Source organism: Salvelinus namaycush, chromosome 26, assembly GCF_016432855.1.
Source record: "Salvelinus namaycush isolate Seneca chromosome 26, SaNama_1.0, whole genome shotgun sequence".
Taxonomy (NCBI): domain Eukaryota; kingdom Metazoa; phylum Chordata; class Actinopteri; order Salmoniformes; family Salmonidae; genus Salvelinus; species Salvelinus namaycush.
In genome coordinates, this window is record NC_052332.1 from 13,010,909 (window position 1) to 13,036,356 (window position 25,448).

The 25,448-nt window shown below is 45.0% G+C and overlaps 1 protein-coding gene across 1 annotated transcript in view; it reads right to left on the reverse strand.

Annotated features, from left to right (window-relative positions):
• LOC120020967 (phosphatidylinositol 3-kinase regulatory subunit alpha-like) overlaps positions 1-25,448 on the reverse strand; it is a 44,291-nt gene that overhangs the window by 15,785 nt on the left and 3,058 nt on the right. The window contains exons 3-7 of the mRNA XM_038964635.1: positions 4,435-4,527; positions 3,245-3,319; positions 3,000-3,131; positions 1,765-1,966; positions 812-894 (exon numbers count right to left, since the gene is read on the reverse strand). Coding sequence (XP_038820563.1) covers positions 812-894; positions 1,765-1,966; positions 3,000-3,131; positions 3,245-3,319; positions 4,435-4,527 — 585 coding nt within the window. The remainder of the gene's footprint in view (positions 1-811; positions 895-1,764; positions 1,967-2,999; positions 3,132-3,244; positions 3,320-4,434; positions 4,528-25,448) is intronic.

Sequence of the window (25,448 nt, forward strand, 5' to 3'; positions counted from 1 at the left end):
CAAGGACGATCAATGGAAATAGGATGCACCAAAGGGTATGAATACTTATGTAAATAAGGTATCTGTTTTTATATTTAATACATGCGCAAAAATGTCCAAAAACTACTTTTTGCTTTGTCATTATGGGGTATTGATAAGGATTTGAAATGATTTAAATCAATTTTAGAACAAGACTGTAAAGTAACAAAATGTGGGAAAAGTCAAGGGGTCTGCATACTTTCGGAATACACTGTATATTTAGCAATTTGCATAACTGTTAGTTAGATACCATAGACTTCCAGTCATTGAGCTAATGGGAGTTAGCATTGGCTCGCGAAACTGCCTCTAACATACTGGACAGACTGGACAGTCTCCACAAGCTCATCTGACTCCGGGGGAAGTAGATACAGAGGCTCATTACCAAAATCTCAGGAGAATGCTTTGCTTTGAACCAATGGAAAATAATGTGTTTAATAAAAGCTTTTAATATTAATATTTTAATATTGCTTTGTAGTCATTTGCCGTGGTATATCAAAAACAGCGTAGTGATATTTAAAATAGAAAAATGTTATAAAAATTGAAGTAGCGATTTTTGTTCCACAATAGCGACCTGTTTGTGCACAGTGCAGTGTGATTATGCAGTCTTAACTTTCTATAACACAGTACAGCACACGAACGTAAATTGCTTTCACAGAGGCAGGTATGGGCATTAGTTTCGCTTTAAATATAGAACTGAGATACAGAGACAGTCACTCTATAGCTCTGCATACACCCCCAACCAGAAGAGCATACTACATGCTGAATAATAGAAGAGGAATGTGTGTTTTCGTACCTGGAGCAGCCTGGGCTTCTGTCCATTCGCTGGTCACAAGGGTCTCGATGATCTTGATGTGAGCATCTGGGCTGGACTCACAGCTGATGATGTGAACAAGTAGAAGAAGAGAAAAAAAAGAGGACGAAATGAAAGTCAAATTGAGTCTGTGATTTTCCAGCCAGCTGACTGGCCCTGCTGCTCTGGTTAATCTGTGCTTGGTCTCTCTCTCTCCCTCTTTCTCTCGGTCTCTAACTGACGGGACTTCAAGCCTGGCTCCTTTAATTGCTACATCACAGTTAGCAAATAGAAAAGCTTCCCAACCTAATCCTTTCACAGCCAGTCTGCGAGCGCGCGTGCATCAGTCAGTCAGTCAGCGTGTCAGTCAGTCAGTCAGTCAGTCAGTCAGTCAGTCAGTCAGTCAGTCAGTCAGTCAGTCAGTCAGTCAGTCTGCGAGCGTGCATCAGTCAGTCAGTCAGTCAGTCAGTCAGTCAGTCAGTCAGTCAGTCAGTCAGTCAGTCAGTCAGTCAGTCAGTCAGTCAGTCAGTCTGCGAGCGTGCATCAGTCAGTCAGTCAGTCAGTCAGTCTGCGAGCGTCAGTCAGTCAGTCAGTCAGTCAGTCAGCCAGTCAGTCAGTCAGTCAGCCAGTCAGCGAGCGTGCGCCAGTCAGTCAGTCAGCCAGTCAGCGAGCGTGCGCCAGTCAGTCAGTCAGCCAGTCAGCGAGCGTGCGCCAGTCAGTCAGTCAGTGAGCGCCAGTCAGTCAGTCAGTCAGTCAGTCAGTCAGTCAGTCAGTCAGTCAGTCAGTCTGCGAGCGTGCGGCAGTCAGTCAGTGAGCGTGCGCCAGTCAGCCAGCCTGCGCCAGCGCGTCCGCCAGACAGCGTCAGCCAGACAGCGTCAGCGCGTCCGCCAGACAGCGTCAGTCAGATCTGTCTGTGTGCCTTTCCGTCCGTGTGCCTGTCTGTCTCTTCCACCCACCTGGCAGCCTGCTGTCTGAAGAGCATCGGGCTGAAGATCTCACCGAGCGTGCGGGAGCTGAGCAGGTTCTTGGGTGCATTGTGACACACCCGGGACCAGTGGCGCAGCAGGCAGTGGAAGGTGAGCCAGTACTGGGCCGGAAGGCTGGGTGCGCTGGCGATGTGACGCAGCTGCTGGGCACACTCCTCAGGGCTCTGCACCTCTGTGGGACCAACACACACACACACACACACACACACACACACACACACACACACACACACACACACACACACACACACACACACACACACACACACACACACACACACACACAGACACACACACAGGTGTCAGAGAAGAAGGAATGTCACACTGACAAAACCCTTCCAAAAGGTCCCTCAGTTGTAGCTACAGAGGTGTGAGGCGAGCAGGCTTCCCTTCGACCAATGGGGTGGCGGGGGGGAAAAAGAGCCCTGTGTGCAGTAGTCGGGTTTGAAAACCACATTGAGATTGTGTGTGCTCGACAATGAGTGAGGAGTGCAAGGTACACTTGCAGATGATTGGCTAGCACTGAAATGTGGGAGATAAACCCTCAAGCTTATTTTAGTTGCTATTAACCACAGATATCCTGTTTCTGGCCGTGTGACAGAACGATAATCCAGCGAGCACTGAAGAACAGAACAAAGGGAGGGAGGGAGAAGGAGAGAACCCACGACAGATGTAGAGATACAGAGAAGGGAGGGACAGAGGTTCAGAAGTCGAGAGACAGAAGGCGAGAGAGAGAGAAACAGACAGACAACCCAAGACAGAGAGAGCGAACCTAAGAAATGGGGGAAGGGAGAAAGAGAGCGATAGAGAAAGGGATAGTGTGTCCTCTCTCTGTGTAAGGGCCAACGGGTGGATATTGACACTAGTTCTAAGTCCTCTGGGTTCCCTCTCCAATCTCAAAGTACAGAGTGTTCCATCGTCCGGCCAATGGAAGATTAGGTTAGGGCTGCTGTGTACCTTTAGGTTGGGGCACGGCCCACTGAAAGCCTATATTCAAATATTCGGCATGATTGCTGAGAGCTAAAACAAATTTCAACCTCTAACCAACATGTTGATTTTGACTCGACACACTTTCGAGTAAAACAGCAAGGAAACACTGGGTGCTATAGAATAATGGTTGTAATCATGTGGTGTATTCTGACGAGAGTGAATGGCAGTGTTTATAGTGTGTGTGTGTGTTTGTGTGTGTGTGTGTGTGTGTGTACCTTGGGCGGTGTGGACCAGCTGAGTGTAAATGGCTGGTAGGATGACAGGCTGGGGAAGGTCCTGCAGGTACCGACTCAGACCATCACACAACATCTGCAGGTCCATCTGGTCCAGGTCTGCTGAGGGAGGATCTGAACACAACACACACATTAGCTCAAGGTCTAACTAAAAACACACTTTTTTTTAAATAAAAAGAGACGTTGAATTTGGGTGGAAATAAGTGAACAAGATGAATTCCGCTCACCAGTGTCAAAGCACTGTCTGACATCTAGTCCACCACCGGCTGTGAAGGTCCTGTACAGAGTTGGATTGTCCAGACCTACGCCAAATCAAGGAGCACATGATAAGCCACTAGCTAAAATGCAATTACTTTGATTCCTGGAAAGCGCATAGCTGACATGCAATTACTTTGATTCCTAGAAAGTCCATAAAAATCACTATGAAAACTATTCAGATTTAAGTAGAAAAACACATTAAAGGATATATATATATATATATATATATATATATATATATATATATATATATATATATATATATATATATCTTTTTAAATGTTTTATTTAACCTTAATTTAACTACGCACGTCAGTAAAGAACAAATTCTTATTTACAATGACAGCCTAGGAACAGTGGGTTAACTGTCTTGTTCAGGGGCAGAAAGACAGATTTTTACCTTGTCAGCTCGGGGATTCGATCCAGCAACCTATCGGTTACTAGGCTACCTGCCTCCAACCACTAGGCTACCTGCCTCCAACCACTAGGCTACCTGCCTCCAACCACTAGGCTACCTGCCTCCAACCACTAGGCTACCTGCCTCCAACCACTAGGCTACCTGCCTCCAACCACTAGGCTACCTGCCTCCAACCACTAGGCTACCTGCCTCCAACCACTAGGCTACCTGCCTCCAACCACTAGGCTACCTGCCTCCAACCACTAGGCTACCTGCCTCCAACCACTAGGCTACCTGCCTCCAACCACTAGGCTACCTGCCTCCAACCACTAGGCTACCTGCCTCCAACCACTAGGCTACCTGCCTCCAACCACTAGGCTACCTGCCTCCAACCACTAGGCTACCTGCCTCCAACCACTAGGCTACCTGCCTCCAACCACTAGGCTACCTGCCTCCAACCACTAGGCTACCTGCCTCCAACCACTAGGCTACCTGCCTCCAACCACTAGGCTACCTGCCTCCAACCACTAGGCTACCTGCCTCCAACCACTAGGCTACCTGCCTCCAACCACTAGGCTACCTGCCTCCAACCACTAGGCTACCTGCCTCCAACCACTAGGCTACCTGCCTCCAACCACTAGGCTACCTGCCGCCCCAACGAATTGAAATCATGTTGTTGATAAACAAGCAGTGAATCTTCTAGAATGCAAATATAGGCCATTTTCTGTATTAGTCCGGTGTGTACTGGCCAGCTCAGCTCACCTTTCTTCTCAATGGCCTCCAGCAGCCTGGCCAGCATGGGGGGAGCCGTCTCCGGGAGGGAAAACTGCTCCGTCAGGTCCAGTAGGGCTGAGCCTGGAAGACAAGAGAAGAAGAGAGGAATAGTGGTTCAGTATTTTAGTTTGTCATTTTCACTTAAAAAGGTCCTCTTCAGGATTCAATAGGTAACAACATGGTGAAGGCTAAGAGAAAGACAGACTGGGAGGTTATGAGTTGGAGGTTGGTTGGGGTCAATTTCATTTAAAACATATCAGGAAGTGAATTGAAATTCAGTCTTTTTTTATTTTTTAAATCGCCCAACCCTTGTTTAACCAAGCCCTTGTTGGTTATATGCAAGAGTCAATCTCTCCCACCCTCTAACAAGACACAAAGGGGTCCATTTTGGGCCTCCACACTTCAGTTCCACCACCAAGATGGCCTCCATCCCCACCACCTTGCCCTCAGGCAAGCTATTAATATAATAATCCCACTATGCCATGCGTTCACATGGTGGGCAGAGAGCGGCTGTGCCTTTCAAATGGGCAGGAAGGGCGATTTGGGACTGGAGCGCAACTTCAAAAAGGTATAGAGAAGACACCAGACCAAAGGAGTGGTGGAGAGACCAAAAGGCAACCGTGCACAACCGACTGATTCAGGTTAGAGAGGTGCTGAGCAGTAGATACCATTAAGGTTACGCTGGGTTGGACCAAGCAAACACCCAGTGATATGCATGAGGCAAGCCAGGTCTGAGGAAAGCCAGGTCTGAGCCAAGCCAGGTCTAGCCAGGTTTTTTTCTCTTCTTCTCATTAAATCTTAGCATTCAGGTGTGGTGGACATGAAAGGCTCCGGGGGCTGGCACAGATTTTATTTGGATTTGCAAAAAAGGTTATTTTTAAAAAGGGCACTTTTCTGAAAGGGCCAACTGTTCGAAGCTTTGAGTCTGCAGTTTCAAATGCAGACAACCATGAATGGAGACCCTTTTACATTTTCTTTCCCCCCTCTCTCTCTCTACCCTGAAATTGTTTAACTTTTTTGTAAACGGGCATGAAAGTGGGCATCTAGCATTGCCATCTACGGATACACGCCGGTCATTAGCCTGGAAACGTTCGCTCCCCCAGGAGGCTGCTTGCTAGGCTAAATAATTATCTGCCATATGTATTGCCATGTCCTCGTTTCACACCGGACACTGTGGAAAAACTCTGTCCGGTTGCGTGTGAACCGACTGCATCAGAAGAGAGAGAGACCTTTAACCACCAAACATGCTCTCCCGTGTAGGCTAGAGACAACAGTCATCTGGAAGACATTACTGTGTGGAACGCACCACACGGACCAAAAAGAGGAGCGGTTTTCTCAGAAGCAGTGAACTTTGAGCTAATGGAACACCAACGTTTCCCCAAATAGAGAGCTAGACATCCAGTGCCACCTCTGCACAGCTTGGAAGTGTAACCTTCCTACCCAGACCGACATCCTACACTGCTGTCCCCCCTTTACTGCCAAAGCCCTACCAGCCTTGGCCTCCCGCTTCTGGGAAACTCACTTCACAATCTGGGGCTAAATTTACACCTGGCCCCATCGCAACAAAAAGTCAATATGCAGGATAAAAAGCACAGCAATGCCAAGACACAATCATGTCCTAGATCTACATGTATAGCAACATTAAAGCAGTCCTACATTACAGATAAGACTTGATTTACCTTTGTGATAACTACAATAAGATACATTGGGGTTCTTAACAAAAGGAGCAAAGTGAACTACCTAACTTCTTGTGGATAGGGGGCAGCATTTTCACGTTTGGATGAAAAGCGTGCCCAGAGTAAACTGCCTCCTACTCAGTCCCAGATGCTAATATATGCATATTATTATTAGTATTGGATAGAAAACACTCTGACGTTTCTAAAACTGTTTGAATCATGTCTGTGACTATAACATAACTTATTTGGCAGGCAAAACCCCGAGGACAAACCATTCAGATTTTTTTTTTTTTTAGGTCACTCTCTTTTCAATGGGTTTCATTGGGAATCCAGATTTCTAAGGGACCTTCCTGCAGTTCCTATCGCTTCCACTGGATGTCAACAGTCTTTAGAAATTGTTTGAGGTTTTTCCTTTGAGAAATGAAGAAGTAGCCATGTTCAGAATGAGGCTCCAGTGAAGTGTACTGTTTATTAGAGGCGCGTGACCAGAAAGATCATCCCGTCTTCAATTTTATTGATTATTTACATAAAAAAATACCAAAAGTTGTATTACAAAAGTAGTTTGAAAAGTTTGGACAAAGCTTACAAGTAACTTTTGAGATATTTTGTAGTCACGTTGTGCAAGTTGGAATCTGTGTTTTTCTGGATCAGACGCACCAAATAAATGGACATTTTGGATATATATCGACGGAATTAATCGAACAAAAGGACCATTTGTGATGTTTATGCGACATATTGGAGTGCCAACAGAAGAAGCTCATCAAAGGTAAGGCATGAATTATATCTTTATTTCTGCGTTCTGTGTCGCGCCTGGAGGGTTGAAATATGATGGTCTGTGTTTGTTTGCTTGGGTGCTATCCTCAGATAATAGCATTGTTTGCTTTCGCCGTAAAGCATTTTTGAAATCTGACACGTTGGCTGGATTCACAACAAGTGTAGCTTTAATTTGGTATATTGAATGTGTGATTTCATGAAAGTTTAATTTTATAGTAATTTATTTGAATTTGGCGCTCTGCATTTTCGCTGGATGTTGGCCAGGTGGGACGCTAGCGTCGCACATATCCCAGAGAGGTTAAGGCCCCCCCCCATCCCACCAATCGGTTGCGAGACATTCTGTCAAACCGCAGTACTAGTGTCTGGGGTCGTGTTTATTTACTTTATCCATAGCTGCCCTGTGAAGGGCAGGGGGAGATAGAGTTGCCTCTCGGAACCATCGGGGCAACCTGATAGTTCCAACGCCGACGGGCCGGTGTCGAGTGACAGACAAAATGGCCAAATAAATTGGGCTGATTAGTTGGTGATTAGAACAGATCAAATGGAGACCCACAGAGAGAGAACGACACACAGACAGAGAGAGAACGACACACAGAGCGCGATGCGCACACACACACGCAGAGCGAGAGAGAGACACACACACAGAGCGAGAAAGAGACACAGAGAGTGAGAGAGAGAGACACACACAGAGCGAGAGAGAGAGAGAGAGAGAGCGAGACACACACAGAGCGAGAGAGAGAGAGAGAGCGAGACACACACAGAGCGAGAGAGAGAGAGAGCGAGACACACACAGAGCGAGAGAGAGAGAGAGAGCGAGACACACACAGAGCGAGAGAGAGAGAGAGCGAGACACACACAGAGCGAGAGAGAGAGCGAGAGACACAGAGCGAGATAGAGCGAGAGAGCGAGACACACAGAGAGCGAGACACACAGAGAGCGAGAGAGACACACACAGAGAGCGAGAGAGACACACACAGAGAGCGAGAGAGACACACACAGAGAGCGAGAGAGACACACAGACAGAGAGAGAACGACACACAGAGCGCGATGCGCACACACACACGCAGAGCGAGAGAGAGACACACACACAGAGCGAGAAAGAGACAGAGAGTGAGAGAGAGAGACACACACAGAGCGAGAGAGAGAGAGAGAGACACACACAGAGCGAGAGAGAGAGAGAGACACACACACAGAGCGAGAGAGAGAGAGAGAGAGAGACACACACCCAGAGCGAGAGCGAGAGAGAGAGACACACACCCAGAGCGAGAGCGAGAGAGAGAGACACACACCCAGAGCGAGAGAGAGAGAGAGAGAGAGAGAGAGAGCGAGACACACCCAGAGCGAGAGAGAGAGAGAGAGAGAGAGAGAGCGAGACACACACAGAGCGAGAGAGAGAGAGAGAGAGAGAGAGAGCGAGACACACACAGAGCGAGAGAGAGCGAGAGAGCGAGACACACAGAGAGCGAGAGACACACACACACACACAGAGCGAGCGAGAGAGACACACACACACACACAGAGCGAGAGAGAGAGACACACACACAGAGCGAGAGAGAGACACACACACAGAGCGAGAGAGACACACACACACAGAACAAGAGAGAGAGACACACACACACACAGAGCAAGAGAGAGAGACACACACACACACAGAGCAAGAGAGAGAGACACACACAGAGCAAGAGAGAGAGACACACACAGAGCAAGAGAGAGAGACACACACAGAGCAAGAGAGAGAGACACACACAGAGCAAGAGAGAGAGACACACACAGAGCAAGAGAGAGAGACACACACAGCAAGAGAGAGACACACACAGCAAGAGAGAGACACACACAGAGCGAGAGAGAGACACACACAGAGCGAGAGAGAGACACACACAGAGCGAGAGAGAGACACACACAGAGCGAGAGAGAGACACACACAGAGACACACGAGAGAGAGACACACACAGAGACACACGAGAGAGAGACACACACAGAGACACACGAGAGAGAGACACACACAGAGAGAGCGAGAGAGCGAGAGAGAGAGAGAGAGCGAGAGAGCGTGTGAGAGAGAGAGAGAGAGAGAGAGAGAGAGAGAGAGGGAGAGCGTGAGAGAGAAAGAGAGAGAGGGAGAGCGTGAGAGAGAGAGAGAGAGAGAGAGAGAGAGAGAGAGAGAGAGAGAGAGAGAGAGAGAGAGAGAGAGAGAGAGAGAGAGAGAGAGAGAGAGAGAGAGAGAGAGAGAGCGAGCCACACAGAGCGCGAGAGAGAGAGAGTGAGAGACACAGAGCGAGAGAGAGACACACACAGTGAGCGAGAGAGAGAGAGCGAGAGAGCGCGAGAGCGCGAGAGCGCGAGAGCGAGAGAGCGAGAGAGCGCGAGAGCGAGAGAGCGAGAGAGCGAGAGAGCGAGAGAGCGAGAGAGCGAGAGAGCGAGAGAGCGAGAGAGCGAGAGAGCGAGAGAGACACACAAACACAGAGCGAGAGAGAGAGAGAGACACACAAACACAGAGCGAGAGAGAGAGAGACACACAAACACAGAGCGAGAGAGAGAGAGACACACAAACACAGAGCGAGAGAGAGACACACAAACACAGAGCGAGAGAGAGACACACAAACACAGAGCGAGAGAGAGACACACAAACAGAGTGAGAGAGAGACAGAGGGGGTGAGAACAAAAGAGAGAGAAAATATTTGCCCCCTTCTCTGGCCCCTTTGCTCTGCGGAAAGCTAACAGGGCATGCAAACATACAGGTAGGGTAAGTACTTCTGCAGCTTTCAATGCTGTCTCTCCCACAGTTCCCAAAATGTTTTAAATGTTCTCTGCCCGCATTATTAGAATGTTTGTGCACATAGCAGAAACCTTCACCCAGGCTTGAGACAATTACTCAAAGGGGCCAGGGAAGTGCAAGTTTATGCAAAGACACACCGCAATAAAATGTTAATGTTTAAGAGTAGCAGCCTACAGCGGAATAGGTTATTCACGAAAGAACAAACTGTTTCCTCCTCTAATTCAGAAACACTTAAAATTCACCCCGGTCTTGCTTTCACTGCAGCGGAGGACTGTGCATCAGACAAACTGTTCTAACTTTCTCCCAATCTGAAAAGCTGGCTGCCCTGGCAACTTGAGAAGAGCAAAAGAGTGCTCGACAGAAAGCGAGAGAAAGGGGGGGACCCTTGAACGAGTCTCCACAAGCCTGCGCCTTTGGCAGGCCTCATAACCTCCCAGGCCTCAGTCAGTCAGTCAACCACAGGTTGAGGCAGTCAACACAGCTGCCATTGGTGTTGTGATACCCTGCAGGTTTAGGCTAGAGGGGAACAATCTCTCACCAGTTGAAAGGGTAGGTTTGAACTGCCGACATGACTGTGGCCAGGTCGTCGGGCACATACGACGGACTACATCCGTAAGAATAGTATCAGAAAGCTATTGGGTGAACTAGGCAGGTCAGTGTGGCTTATTAGTATACCATGCAGTGGTACACGAGAAACAGGATATATAACATGGAGTAGCCTTGAGCTTGGAAAAGTGAGACTATGTCCCCCTCTGCAGAGAGAAAAGAGCAACACATGCACTCAATGAGAGCCAATGAAAAGCCTGTTGCTACACTGGAGGCAAGAATCGAAAGGGGAAAAAAACGAAAATAACATAATCATTTGGCGCTTTGTGTAAAATAGTTGGTTCAACTGAAGGTTTATAATAAACAAGCAACAATGTACATCTTCACGACTCATTAGCTTCTGCCATGAAATGATCTGACAGATAATGACAAGAAACATTAACATCGCGGCCTATATTAAGAAACATTTTCTGTTTTAGAGACAACATCAATTAATTCAAATCAAAAACATTCCCATTATAATCTAACAAAATAACCAACCTTTGCTTAGCCAGTATGACAAACGTACCAGGGTAATTTAACAATGGGCAAAGCGGGAGGTGTCTGCAAGTCCACTTTAAAAACAGATACAGCTAGCAGGAGTGACATATTAGATTTAGTGGGAGCCACAGTATTAAATATGGGCTGTGGCATCAGCAGCAATAAGTCCCCTTTGGAACAATATATTACTCCACGAGCTCTCAACATGAGGCTGGCTTTCACGACACCCATGCATTTTATTGACATTTGGCTATTCTGCCAAATCTCTACCTCTGTCCTTCCCTCTCTCCATCTAGTCTCTTTCATTCCTTCTTTCGCTACCTCTCCCTCACAGCACCCACCTCCTCTCTCTCTCTCTCTCCTTACCCCCTCCCCCTCTCAGTCTCTCTAACCTGTGGCTAATCCTGCTGGCAGACATGCTACGCCTCCAGGAAGAACATTTGCCAATTCAGACTCCAGTCTCTGGAGGCGATCAAGTAATGAAAAGCACATGTGAGCCCTCTCACGCACACAGGGCCCATAAAAACAGGCGTTTTACTGGAATGGAGCAGTGCCAAGCGCAGTATGGTGAAGCATTAAAAAGAGAAATTCAATTACAATGTGGATAGATTTTATTGTTGCCCTCAAATGAAGTTGTGTACTTGTTTTTGTTGTTCCGTTGAACAGCGCGTGGTTTTAGAGAGGGTGTGTTTGCTGTTGAATGTGATCAGCGCTCATTTGGACGGCTCCATATCCCCCTTCGCTTGACGGGTTGAACTCTCAACGGGTGGAAATGCCAAATAAACACACCCCATTGGTCTGACTTCTTACACATAAGTCGTTTCTACCTTCACTGCCTGTCATTCTACTTGTCTGCAATAGGAGGAACACAAAACATATGCTACATTTAGCATCTAAACAAAATAATCAGAACAAAACTAAAAAAAACAGGGGAATCAAATGTGTAAAGTAGTCAACCATAACGCTAACGGCACAGAAGACCCAACAGTGTGTGTGTGTGCGCACACGCGAGAGAAACAGCCGCCATTCGGTACCCATTCACCGCGTATCCATTTATTGTTCTGCCTGCATTGTGCCCAAGTTACTGCAATCAGCACTTAGTACAATTCCACTGATTCATCACAACGCCACAAATCAGTCTACCGTGCAGTCTGTGCCCCCCCCCCCCTCCTCCACCACCAGATGAGTGCCATTACCACCCCGACTACACCGCAGCTGCCATCGGCTCTATTGAGTTCCCACTACATTAGAACACACTGTCCCATTGGGTCTTTGACTTTAGCGGGGGTATGGCTATCTATCATAGGCTCGAGAAAGAGGAACAGAAAGGCAATATTTGAACATGGAGGAGGAGCAGCAGCCCCCCCCCCCCCCCCTTCAGAAAGTGGCTCAGTATAGCAGATGTTCACCCGAGCACTAAAGAGGCCCCTGAAAAGGAGAACGCTCTATTATCTCAATCTCCAGCTATGCAGGCAGAGTGTACTCTCCCAGTCGTCAATGTCTCATTCTCCCCCTCTCATTCCTGACTCGCTCTCCCTGGTGGAGCTGCAATGGGACCAACTTTTGTACTATTTACCTTTTTACTGTTAGCAGCTGGATACAAGCCCCCTCTCTCTCTCCTAGATGTAAACGCTTCACTCTACTTTAACACTGTGCAGGCGTAGTCTCAGTGTGAAAGCTCCCTCTCCTTCTCTCACTCTCTTCATTTTTGTCTGCGTCAAACTCGGCCACCCTTGCCTCCTGCACTGCATTCACATGCATAACAGTTTGACCAACTACGCAGTTCCAAAACAACCAACACAGCACTCATCTGGGTTATTAAGCATTTTTGTCCAATTCTAGCTAATGACGTATAGTACCAGTCAAAAGTTGACAGTCAAGGGTTTTTCTTTATTTTTACTATTTTCTACATTGTAGAATAATAGTGAGGACATCAAAACTACGGAAAAACACATATAGAATCATGTAGTAACCAAAAAAGTATTAAACAACTCAAAATATATTTTATATTTGAGATTCTTCAAAGTAGCCACCCTTTGCCTTGATGACAGCTTTGGACACTTGGCATTCTCTCAACCAGCTTCATGAGGTAGTCACCTGGAATGCATTTCAATTAACAGGTGTGCCTTGTTAAAAGTTAATTTGTGTAATTTCTTCCTTCTTAATGCATTTGAGGCAATCAGTTGTGTTGTGACAAGGTAGGGGTGGTATACAGAAGATAGTCCTATTTGGTAAAAGACCAAGTCCATATTATGGCAACAGCAGCTCAAATAAGCAAAGAGAAATGACAGTCCATCATTACTTTAAGATATGGTCAGTCAATCCAGAACATTTCTTCAAGTGCAGCTGCAAAAACCATCAAGCGCTATGATGAACTGGCTCTCATGAGGGTTGCCACAGGAAAGGAAGACCCAGAGTTACCTCTGCTGCAGAGGATAAGTTTATTAGAGTTACCAGCCTCAGAAATTGCAGTCCAAATAAATGCTTCAGAGTTCAAGTAACAGACACATCTCAACATCAACTGTTCAGAGGAGACTGTGTGAATCAGGACTTCATTTTATTTAACCTTTTTTTATCTAGGCAAGTATTCTTATTTTACAATAACAGCCTATCCCGGCCAAACCCTAACTACCCTGGGCCAATTGTGTGCCGCCCTATGGGACTCCCAACCGGTTGTGATACAGCACCAATGAAAGGAAGAGACTTGCTTGGACCAAAAAACATGAGCAATGGACATTAGACCAGTGGAAATCTGTCCTTTGGTTTGATGAGTCCAAATGTTAGATTTTTGGTTCCCAACCGCTGTGTCTTTGTGAGACGCAGAGTCGGTGAACGGATGATCTCTGCATGCGAGGTTCCCACCGTGAAGCATGGAGGAGGTGGTATGATGGTGCTTTGCTGGTGACACTGATTTATTTAGAATTCAAGGCACACTTAACCAGCATGGCTACCATTGTTGGTTATTACTGCATTGTCGGAACTAGAATCACAAGCATTTCGCTACACTCGCATTAACATCTGCTAACCATGTGTATGTGACAAATAAAATTTGATTTGATTTACCACAGCATTCTGCAGCGATACGCCATCCCACCTGGTTTGAGCTTAGTGGGACTATCATTTGTTTTTCATCAGGACAATGACTCGACACCTCCTGGCTGTGTAAGGGCTATTTGACCAAGAAGGAGAGTGCTGGAGGGCTGCATCAGATGACCTGGCCTCCACAATCACCCGACCTCAACCCAATTGAGATCGTTTGGGATGAGTTGGACCGCTGAGTGAAGGAAAAGCAGCCAACAAGTGCTCAGTATATATGTGGGAAATCCTTCAAGACCGTTGGAAAAGCATTCCTCATGAAGCTGGTTGAGAAAATGCCAAGAGTGTGCAAAGGGTGGCTACATTGAAGAATCTGAAATATATTTTGATTTGTTCAACATTTTTTTGGTGACTACATGATTCCACGTGTGATATTTCATAGTTGATTTCTTCACTATTATTCTACAATGTAGAAAATAGTAAAAATAAAGAATACCCCTTGAATGAGTAGGTGTGTCTAAACGTTTGACTGGCACTGTATAAAAACTCTGGACTGCTGATGCTACATATTGGCCATTGAGAGGCTTTGAAGCCACCGGTCAGCCATATTGGCACTTCCTAATAAGAGCAGTCCTCCATAATAATTAATGGAATCCTACAGTATTTAAATACAAAATGTTTCAAGGACAGAATTACATGTATTGAAGTATTGTTTGTTGTAGTGTGGATAGTAACATTGGTAAATAAATAAATAAAAAACACTAAAGGAAAATGGCATTAAGGTGTCTAATATAATACATTTTTCAAAAAGGAAACGTAGACAATGAATGCGTTTCAATAGCTTCCAAAATCGTACATTTTTTACACAATTGAGGAGTACTCGGCCGCCACTCGGCCTCCCGAGTGGCGCAGTGGTCTAAGGCAGTGCATCGCAGTGCTAGCTGCGCCACCAGAGTCTCTGGGTTCGTGCCCAGGCTGGGCTGGGTTCGCGCCCAGGCTCTGTCGCAGCCGGCCGCAACCGGGAGGTCCGTGGGGCGACGCACAATTGGCATAGCGTCGTCCGGGTTAGGGAGGGTTTGGCCGGTAGGGATATCCTTGTCTCAGTATGTAAAAATGTAATAAAATGTATGCACTCTACTGTAAGTCGCTCTGGATAAGAGCGTCTGCTAAATGACTAAAATGTAAAATGTAAAATGAGTACCAAGATGGCTATGCGGTGGCTTCAACACCCCCCCACCGTCCATCATCCAGGATTTATACACTTCAATGGTCTATACACTCTACAGAGACAGCATATACGGATCGTAGCGCAGTTTGCAAGGCTAGCTTGCTTGCAGTTTTTTAGCCAGATAGCTAGCAAGCTGCTAGCGGAGTAACCTACAGCCTACTGGCAGGCACAAAACGAAGTAAAGCAAATCAAAACTAAAAACGTCCATTACATGCACGTGATGCCGGAAGTAGGCTTTAGAAAAAGGGGGGGGGAAAGGCACGAGTTTGTGCGTAGAAGCGCACTGATAGAACAAAGGCTAAGAGAAAAGATGAGGTGACTTACGGCTGATAAACATTCATGTCAACATAAAATGCTACTGTTACAGCACGAGACTAGAGCAACATTTCAGTTACCTCCATTCCCTTCATGTTACAGTCGCATGAGAGGGAGAAAGTCTCCAAAGAATGACAAATATGTAGGCCTATGTTGGTAAGCTTCGGGAAATATAACGGCGTCAAAGATTTCCTTGAGCAAGACGGAGCACGTAGCCTACGTGCCTTGTTGAGGCTGATAAAAGCCAGAGTGAATCATAAGCGTTGAACTAAACCCGTCGGGCCTCTTTTACACTAGACTAGTGTGACGACACATACTATCTCCATGATACATATTTTGGCAGTGTACAGAGACAGATCTAAATCACATACCCGCCTCGAGTTGTACAATGTGAAGACAATGGCTCTCCAAAGCCACACGTCCCTGCAATAATTACCGTAACACCAGTGACTGCATTTTTGTTCTGTTAGCCAAATTGAAACTTAAAAGGCTTTTTAAAACGTGCACACGTTTGTGAATTGTTGCATTAATCAAGTGTGCAACACTATGTTCAATATGGTTTAAATGATAAGCTCCTGTATAGTTTGAAAACAAACAAAACCTTATTTTGTTTGTCTGTATAGGTGGGGCGACAGGTAGCCTAGTGGTTGGAGCGTGGGGCCATTAACCGAAAGGTTGCTAGATCGAATCCCCGAGCTCACAAGGTAAAAATCTGTCATCCTGCCACCGAACAAGGCGGTTAAACCCACTGTTCCTAGGTCGTCATTCTAAATAAGAATTTGTTCTTAACTGACTTGCCTAGTTAAATAAAAAGGTAAAAAAATAAATAATTTGCATACCATAAATACCATAATAGCTGCACACACACACACATCTGAAATAAAGTACATAAGACCATCCAGCAATCACACACGTTAAAATGTTGTCAATGGGATGCAACTGGAATGTGAGATTTCACAATTGAATTACAGTATAAATGGCATTAGGTAGGTAGGTAGGTTACAATCTTGTTATGGTATCAACAGGCGAACCAATTCAATCACAACAGTTGTCAGCACTCTTGTCTGCTGGTACCCACCACTATGCCAGTGGTGACAAAAGAAACTCAGAAATATGGCTGGTTCTGAACCAGAGAGACATTCTAGTCTGCCGTTTTGTCACGCAAGCTACAACTTCAGATGCTTAAAAAAACGGCCTCATCACCAGGATCAACCACTATTTAAAAATGTGTTACTAGGGTGGAGCCAACCAGCCAAAAAGAGTGAATGGAAGTTGTTAACTGAAAGTGACGCTTTCTTCATCTCAGTGGGTTTTTAGGCTCAGAGTGGAGTTCCTCTTTGCTGGCTGGCTACATGCCCTCAGTTGAGAGGCCCAAGAAAGGAGCAGCAGCACGCTGGTGTTTTAAAAAGCCTTGGAGCTGGAATGAGCCGGAATGCTTCCCCAAGCCCAGTCCAGAGCCCCTCCCTCCCCCCCGCTCTCACCACATCTGCTGCTCTGAAGTAAACCCCTGTGGCTCAGTGAGAGCACAGGCCTCTTTCCAAGCCTCCACTCTCCTCCCTCTTGCCCCCTTGCTCCCCCATCCGGGGCCGACTCCAGGAACATTATCAAAACATTAAAAAGAGGAGTAGGGTGAGAGAAAAAAAAAAGCTGAAGGGAGAGAGAGAGCGGGGAGAGAGAGCAGATCTGCCAGATCCCCCAGTGCAGGCAATAAATCAAACACTCTGAAGCAACAAGACTCTCTCCCTCCCGCCCAGAGCCCTCCTCAGAACCTCTCCCCCTTAGCCTCCCCAGGCCCCTTTCCTCTGCCCCCCAGCCAGCCTTCAGCTCTGATCACTCAGCTCACCAACAGCTTTCCCCAGCCTTCAGCCCCTTCCCTCCAGCCACTCTTCTCGCTCCCAGCATCAAGCTCTCTCTGCCTCTCCCCCCCTTTCCGTAACTGGGTCACAGAAACTTTCTTCTCCTAGTGCTACATTCACACTTGCTCTGGGCTCAGTGCTGCCACTCAACCGTTCAACCATTCAACACATGCCCCCTTCATATGGCTCCTCGCTCACCCTGCTATCCCCAGCTAAAGAATTTCACAATCACACCACAAAGGACAAGGAATGGAAACCAGGCAACCAGAGCCTGTTTTATAGGTGAGCATAGAGGACTACCAAAGACAAAGAGCCCGCAAAGAACCCGCATAAAGGATATGGCGTCCTTAAGTGGCCATATAGAATTGTCGGTTTTGACCGAAATGGCCTGGGTTGTTTGTTTTATAATAGCTCACTTGTTCTTTTTTATGCCGGTAGATAAATTATGTAATCATTGTAAAAAAGAACAAGACAATGGTGTGATATGTAATCTCGTTGACTCAAGGCTTTTCCACAACACAAAAATGACTCAAGTTATCTTTTGTGAATGGAATATCAAACCTCCCCCCTACAAAAGGCCGGAGAGATTTTTCTTAAACAGGCAACAACAAAAATCTCCCTAAAAATATGCCCAATGCAAACAGACAAGCTTCCAGATCAGATCTGGGCCATATAATGCCCATGTAGATTAGTCAGCAGAATATAAACTATATACAGTGCCTTCGGAAAGTATTCAGACCACTTGACATTCCACATTTTGTTACGTTACAGCCTCATTCTAAAAATGTATTAAATATTCCCCCCCCCCCCCCCCCCCTCAATCGAAACACAATGCACCATAATGACAAAAGAAAAACAGGTTTTTAGAAATTTTTGCTGACTTATAAAAAATTTAATACAGAAATATCACATTTACATACAGTATCAGTCAAAAGTTTGGACACCTACTCATTCAAGGATTGTTCTTTTTTTTTTTTTTACTATTTTCTACATTGTAGAATAATAGTGAAGACATCAAAACTATGAAATAACACATGGAATCATGTTGTAACCAAAAGTGTTACACAAATCAAAATATATTTTAGATTTGAGATTCTTCAAAGTAGCCACCCTTTGCAAACTCTTGGCATTCTCTCAACCAACTTCATGAGGTAGTCACCTGGAATGCATTTCAATTAACAGGTGTGCCTTGCTAAAAAAGTTGTGGAATTTATTTCATACTGCGTTTGAGCCAGTTGTGTTGTGACATGGTAGGGGTGGTATACAGAAGATAGCCCTATTTGGTAAAACACCAAGTCCATATTATGGAAAGAACAGCTCAAATAAAAAAGAGAAACGACAGTCCATCATTACTTTAAGACATGAAGGTCAGCCAATATGGACAATTTTGTTTCTTCAATTGCAGTCACAAAAAAACATCAAGCGCTATGATGAAACTGGCTCTCATGAGGACCGCCACAGGTAAGGAAGACCCAGAGTCACCTCTGCTGCAGAGGATAAGTTCATTAGAGTTACCAGCCTCAGAAATTGCAGCCCAAATAAATGCTTCAGAGTTCAAGTACCAGACATCTCAACTAGAGGTCGACCGATTAAATCGGAATGGCCGATTAATTTGGGCCGATTTCAAGTTTTCATAACAACCGGAAATCGGTATTTTTGGACACCGATTGGCCGTTTTTTTATTTTATTTATTTTTTAACAACTTTATTTTACTAGGCAAGTCAGTTAAGAACACATTCTTATTTTCAATGACGGCCTAGGAACGGTAGGTTAACTGCCTTGTTCAGGGGCAGAAGGACAGATGACCCAGCCACGACCCATCTTGCACTGTGTGCAAACCTGGTCAAGAACTACAGGAAACGTATGATCTCTGTAATTGCCAACAAAGGTTTCTGTACCAAATATTAAGTTCTGCTTTTCTGATGTATCAAATACTTATATCATGCAATAAAATGCAAATGAATTACTTAAAAATCATACAATGTGATTTTCTGGATTTTTGTTTTAGATTCCATCTCTCACAGTTGAAGTGTACCTATGATAAAAATTACAGACCTCTACATGCTTTGTAAGTAGGAAAACCTGCAAAATCGACAGTGTATCAAATACTTGTTCTCCCCACTGTATATATTTTTAAACCTGCATATTTAGCTAAAAGAAATCCAGGCTAGCAGGCAATATTAACCATGTGAAATTGTGTCACTTCTCTTGTGTTCATTGCACGCAGAGTCAGGGTATATGCTACAGTTTGGGCCGCCTGGCTCGATGCAAACTAATTTGCCAGAACTTTACATAATTATGACATAACATTGAAGGTTGTGCAATGTAACAGGAATATTTAGACTTATGGATGCCACCCGTTAGATAAAATACGGAACGGTTCCGTATTTCACTGAAAGAATAAACCTTTTGTTTCCAAGATGATAGTTTCCGGATTCTACCATATTAATGACCTAAGGCTCGTATTTCTGTGTGTTATTATGTTATAATTAAGTCTATGATTTGATAGAGCTGTCTGACTGAGCGATGGTAGGCACCAGCAGGCTCGTAAGCATTCATTCAAACAGCACTTTCATGCGTTTTGCCAGCAGCTCGTTGCTGTGCTTCAAGCATTGCGCTGTTTATGACTTCAAGCCTATCAACTCCCGAGATTAGGCTGGTGTAACCGATGTGAAATGTCTAGCTAGTTAGCGGGGTGCGCGCTAATACCGTGTCAAACGTCACTCGCTCTGACACTTGGAGTAGTTGTTCCCCTTGCTCTGCATGGGTAACGCTGCTTCGAGGGTGGCTGTTGTCGATGTGTTTCTGGTTCGAGCCCAGGTAGGAGCGAGGAGAGGGACGGAAGCTATACTGTTACACTGGCAATAGTAAAGTGCCTATAAGAACATCCAATAGTCAAAGGTATATGAAATACAAATGGTATAGAGAGAAATATTCCTATCATTCTTATAATAACTACAACCTAAAACTTCTTACCTGGGAATATTGAAGACTCGTGTTAAAAGGAACCACCAGCTTTCATATGTTCTCACTTTCTGAGCAAGGAACATAAACGTTAGCTTTCTTACATGACACATATTGCACTTTTACTTTCTTCCCCAACACTTTGTTTTTGCATTATTTAAACCAAATTGAACATGTTTCATTATTTATTTGAGGCTACATTTATTTTATTGATGTATTATATTAAGTTAAAATAAGTGTTCATTCAGTATTGTTGTAATTGTCATTATTACAAATACATATTTTTTTTAAATTTGTATTATTATTATTAAATTTAAAATCGGCCGATTAGGCAGTATCGGTTCCAACCGCCGTATCTTTGTGAGACGTAGAGTAGGTGAACGGATGATCTCTGCATGTGGTTCCCACCGAGAAGCATGGATAAGGAGGAGTGATGGTGTTGGGGTGCTTTGCTGGCGGCTGTCGATGATTGATTTAGACTTTAAGGCACACTTAAGCAGTATGGCTACCACAGCATTCTGCAGCGATACTTCATCCTATCTGGTTTGTGCTAGGTGGGACTATCAATTGCTTTTCAACAGGACAATGACCCGACACACCTCCAGGCTGTGTAAGTGCTATTTGGCCAAGAAGGAGAGTGATGGAGTGCTGCATCAGATGACCTGGCCTCCACCATGACCTTTCCTCTGGCTGGGCCAATCAAGGACATTCAGAGACTTGTCCCGAAGCCACTCCTGCATTGTCTTGGCTGTATGCTCAGGGTTGTTGTCCTGTTGGAAGGTGAACCTTAACACCAGCCTGAGGTACTGAGTGCTCTGGAGCAGGTTTTCATCAAGGATCTCTGTACTTCGCTCCGTTCATCTTTGCCTCAATCCTGATTAGTCTCCCAGTCACTGAAGCTGAAAAACATCCACAACATGATGCTGCCACCACCATGCTTCACTGTAGGGATGGTGCCAGGTTTCCTCCAGATGTGACACTTGGCATTCAGGCAAAAGAGTTCGATATTGGTTTCATCAGACCAGAGAATCTTGTTTCTCATTGCCAAAAGGCATCTAAAGACTCTCAGACAAACTCCAAGCGGGCTGTCATGTGCCTTTTATTACTGAGGAGTGGCTTCAGTCTGGCCAATCTACCATAAAGGCCAGATTGGTGGAGTGCTGCTGAGATGGTTGTCCTACTGGAAGGTTCTCCCATCTCCACAGAGGAACTCTAGAGCTTTGTTAGTGTGACCTTCGGGTTCTTGGTCACTTCCTGACCAACCCCAAATTTTATCCTACCCCAAATTTTGGACACCCCTTCAAAATTAGTTGATTTGGTTATTTCAGCCACACCCGTTGCTGACAGGTCAATAAAATCCAGCACACAGCCATTCAATCTCCATAGACAAACATTGGCAGTAGAATGGCCTCACTGAAAAGCTCATTGACTTTCAACATGGCACCATCATAGGATGACAACTTTCCAACAATGCCCCGGTCAACTGTAAGTGCTGTTATTGTGAAGTGGAAACGTCTAGGAGCAACAGCAGCTCACCCGCAAAGTGGTAGGCCACAGAAGCTCACAGAACAGGACCACTGAGTGCAGAAGTGTGTAAAAATCATCTGAACTCATTTGCAACACTCACTACTGGGTTCCAAACTGCCTCTGGAAGCAACGTCGGCACAATAACTGTTTGTCGGGAGCTTCATGAAACGGGTTTCCATGGGCAAGCAGCCGCACACAAGCCTAAGATCACCATGCACAATGCCAAGCGTCGGCTGAGTGGTGTAAAGTTCGCCGCCATTGGACTCTGGAGCAGTGGAAACATGTTCTCAGGAGTGATGAATCACTGTCCGACCGTCAAATCTGAGTTTGGCGGATGCCAGGAGAACGCTACCTGCCCCAATGCATAGTGCCAACGTTAAAGTTTGGTGGAGGAGGAATAATGGTCAGACTGTTTTTCCAGGTTCGGGCTCAGCCCCTTAGTTCCAGTGAAGGGAAATCTTAAAGCTACAGCATACAATGACATTCTAGACAATTCTGTGCTTCCAACTGTGGCAATAGTCATCCTGTTCCAGCATGACAATGCCCCCGTGCAAAAAGCAAGGTACATACAGAAATGGTTTGTCGAGATCGGTATGGAAGAACTTGACTGACCTGCGCAGAGTCCTGACCTCAACCCCATCAAACACCTTTGGGATGAATTGGAACGCAGACTGCGAGCCAGGCCTAATCTCCCAACATCAGTGACCAACCTCACTAATGCTCATGGCTGAATGTAAGCAAGTCCCTGCAGCAATGGTTCAAAATCTAGATGAAAGCATTCCCAGAAGAGAGGAAGCTGTTATAGCAACAAAGGGAGGACCAACTCCATACTAATGCCTATGGTTTTGGAATTAGATGTTTAAAAAGGTGTCCACATACTTTTGGTAATGTAGTGTAGAATGACGGGTGCAAAAACATTACTTTGTGCCCAAAGGGAAATTGAATTTGATCTCTTTTCGATGCAGGCCAAGAGGAGTAACAAAGAGAAGTGCTCCAGAGGTCCAATTGGTGGGCTGGTACCAGGTGCTGCGCAGCAACACAATGCGCTGGGCGCTGGACCAGAGCCAAGCACCATTGTCCTCCGGCCCTGGTTAGCATTCAGTGGGGCTACTGTGAGCACTGCCACTTGTTATCAAGGCTGACATTGTAGTCCCATCATGTAAACCGTCTTTCTCTGCTAGCGTTTGACTCTGGGCCAAAGTAACCACATGGACCAAACTGCATGGGCAAGTGCAAATGAGGTAACTGAAACAAAAAACTAAAAGCAAACAATGGCAACTGACTTGCTTGACCCTAGGCCTATTTCTTTTGAAATAAAGAAAGAGTCGAGACAATGGCTCCCTTGCAAACATTGGCACATAGACCGCTTACTACAATGATTGGTATAGCCTAGGAATCAACATTCCCAAACAATTTTTTTGTTGGAAACACAAACCACCTGGTTGAAAAAATATATATCAAACTCAACCGTTTATCCTTTCCAGTGATGAAAACATGGATGTCTCATTGTATGGTGGGTTATGCAAAATGGGTCAATTTTTTGCACCTTTATCTCCTGAATGTTTTGACATTCTGGTGCAAATAGTAACTTTGACCACTTCTTCCATGGGCAAACATGTATGGAAAGTTGTTTAAATCAAAAGGAATACTATAAAAATGTGATAGAATTCAAAATGGATTTACCCGTAGGCTACTTATCCATGTTCTTCAACATGAACTGACAAGCTGCTACTACTAGAATTTGTTTGCCTAAATCTTTTAACCTGACAACTACAACAAAAACAGTAGCTAAATGGAATGGATGTCCTGTTCTGATTAAAATCATTGAGGGAAATTAGAGTTCAATCAAGAGGCATTCAGCCATGTCATTGTAAACATTCTCGTTTGGTTAGCTAGATAGCTAACGTTAGCATAACTACCAAGCTGCTGTACTTCTATGCTAATTAAGTTTGATGTTACTAAAGAAAAACCTGGGAATATGTTTATGGTTGAACCTTCTTGAAGTTTTCCTTCCAAATTGTTGCTCAAACCTGCATGCATAGTGTAGAGAGAGAGAGAGACAGCACTACTCTGCTGCTTGCTGAGAAAGCACAGCGTCAGCAGAGCGTGTTGTGCTTAAAAGGGTCTGTGCAGAAAAGCGAGCGCTTAAAAGGGTTCGTGCAGCGACGAAATGGAGATGACATTAATAAATAGTGTAAAAAATGTCACACGTACTCTGATGTCCAAACTTGTGAAACATAGACGTCTATGATTGGTACAGATTTGGTCCGGTCCAGACCAACCAAATTTGGTCTTGTTTAGGGCGGAGCTCATTAAAATAATATCCAGCGTGTAGAATAATACCCAAACATACAAAGGAGGATATTCCATTTTTCTACCTTTGTACCTATTGAGGATACATCACCATGAAGAGAACTACATTGATAATTATGGATTTCTGTATAGTACAAATCACAGACAACTGATGTTAATATAATTCTGTTACCTGGTGATAATCCACTTCACTTACTGTAGTTACATTTTTTCTAACTCAAGATGTCATATCATAGCTTACACCCCATTCTTTCTGCAGACATCAGACTTAATTTGGGGTGGATATTTAACCTCTAAAAGTCTAGGCCGTTGGGGTGGTTCTACTAAGCTAACAAGGAATTATATTAAGATGGTCATACCATGGATCACTTAGCTATTTGATTTAGAAATATAAGACCCCTTTAGGTATAACATATATATACAGTGCATTCAGAAAGTATTCGGACACCTTGACTTTTACCACATTTTGTTACATTACAGCCTTATTCTAAAAATGAATAAATATCCCCCCCCCCTCATCAATCTACACAATATCCCATAATGACAAAGTGAAATCCATTTTTTTAGAAATGTTTGCAAATGTACAAAAAATATAAAACAGAAACACTCCATCTACATAAGTATTCAGACCCTTTGCTATGAGACTCAAAATTGAGTGAACATGCATCCTGTTTCCATTGATCATTCTTGAGATGTTGCTACAACTTGATTGGAGTCCACCTGTGGTAAATTCAATTGATGGGACATGATTTAGAAAGGCACAAACCTGTCTATATAAAAAGGTCCCACAGTTGACAGTGCATGTCAGAGAAAAAACCAAGCAACGATGTCGAAGGAATTGTCCATTGAGCTCCGAGACAGGATTGTGTCGAGGCACAGATCTGGGGAAAGGTAACAAAACATTTCTGCAGCATTGAAGGTCAGAGAACACAGTGTCCACCATCATTCTTAAATGGAAGAAGTTAGGAACCACCAAGACTCTTCCTAGAGCTGGCCGCCCAGCCAAAACGAGCAATCGGGTGAGAAGAGCTTTGGTCAGGGAGGTGACCAAAAACCTGAGGGTCACTCTAACAGAGCTCTAGAGTTCCACTGTGGAGATGGGAGAACTTGCCAGAAGGACAACCATCTCTTCAACACTCCACCAATCAGGCATTTATGGTAGTACCCAGACGGAAGACACTCCTCAGTAAAAAAAGCACATGACAGCTCATTTGGGAGTTTAGCCAAAAGGCACCTAAAGGACTCTGACCATGAGAAACCGGATTATCTGGTCTGATGAAACCAAGATTGAACTCTTTGGCCTAAATGCCAAGTGTCAAATCTGGAGGAAACCTGGCACCATTCCTACAGTGAAGCATGGTGGTGGCAGCATCATGCTGTGAGGATTTTTTTCAGTGCAGGGACTGGGAGACTAGTCAGGATCGAGGGAAAGATGAATGGAGCAAAGTACAGAG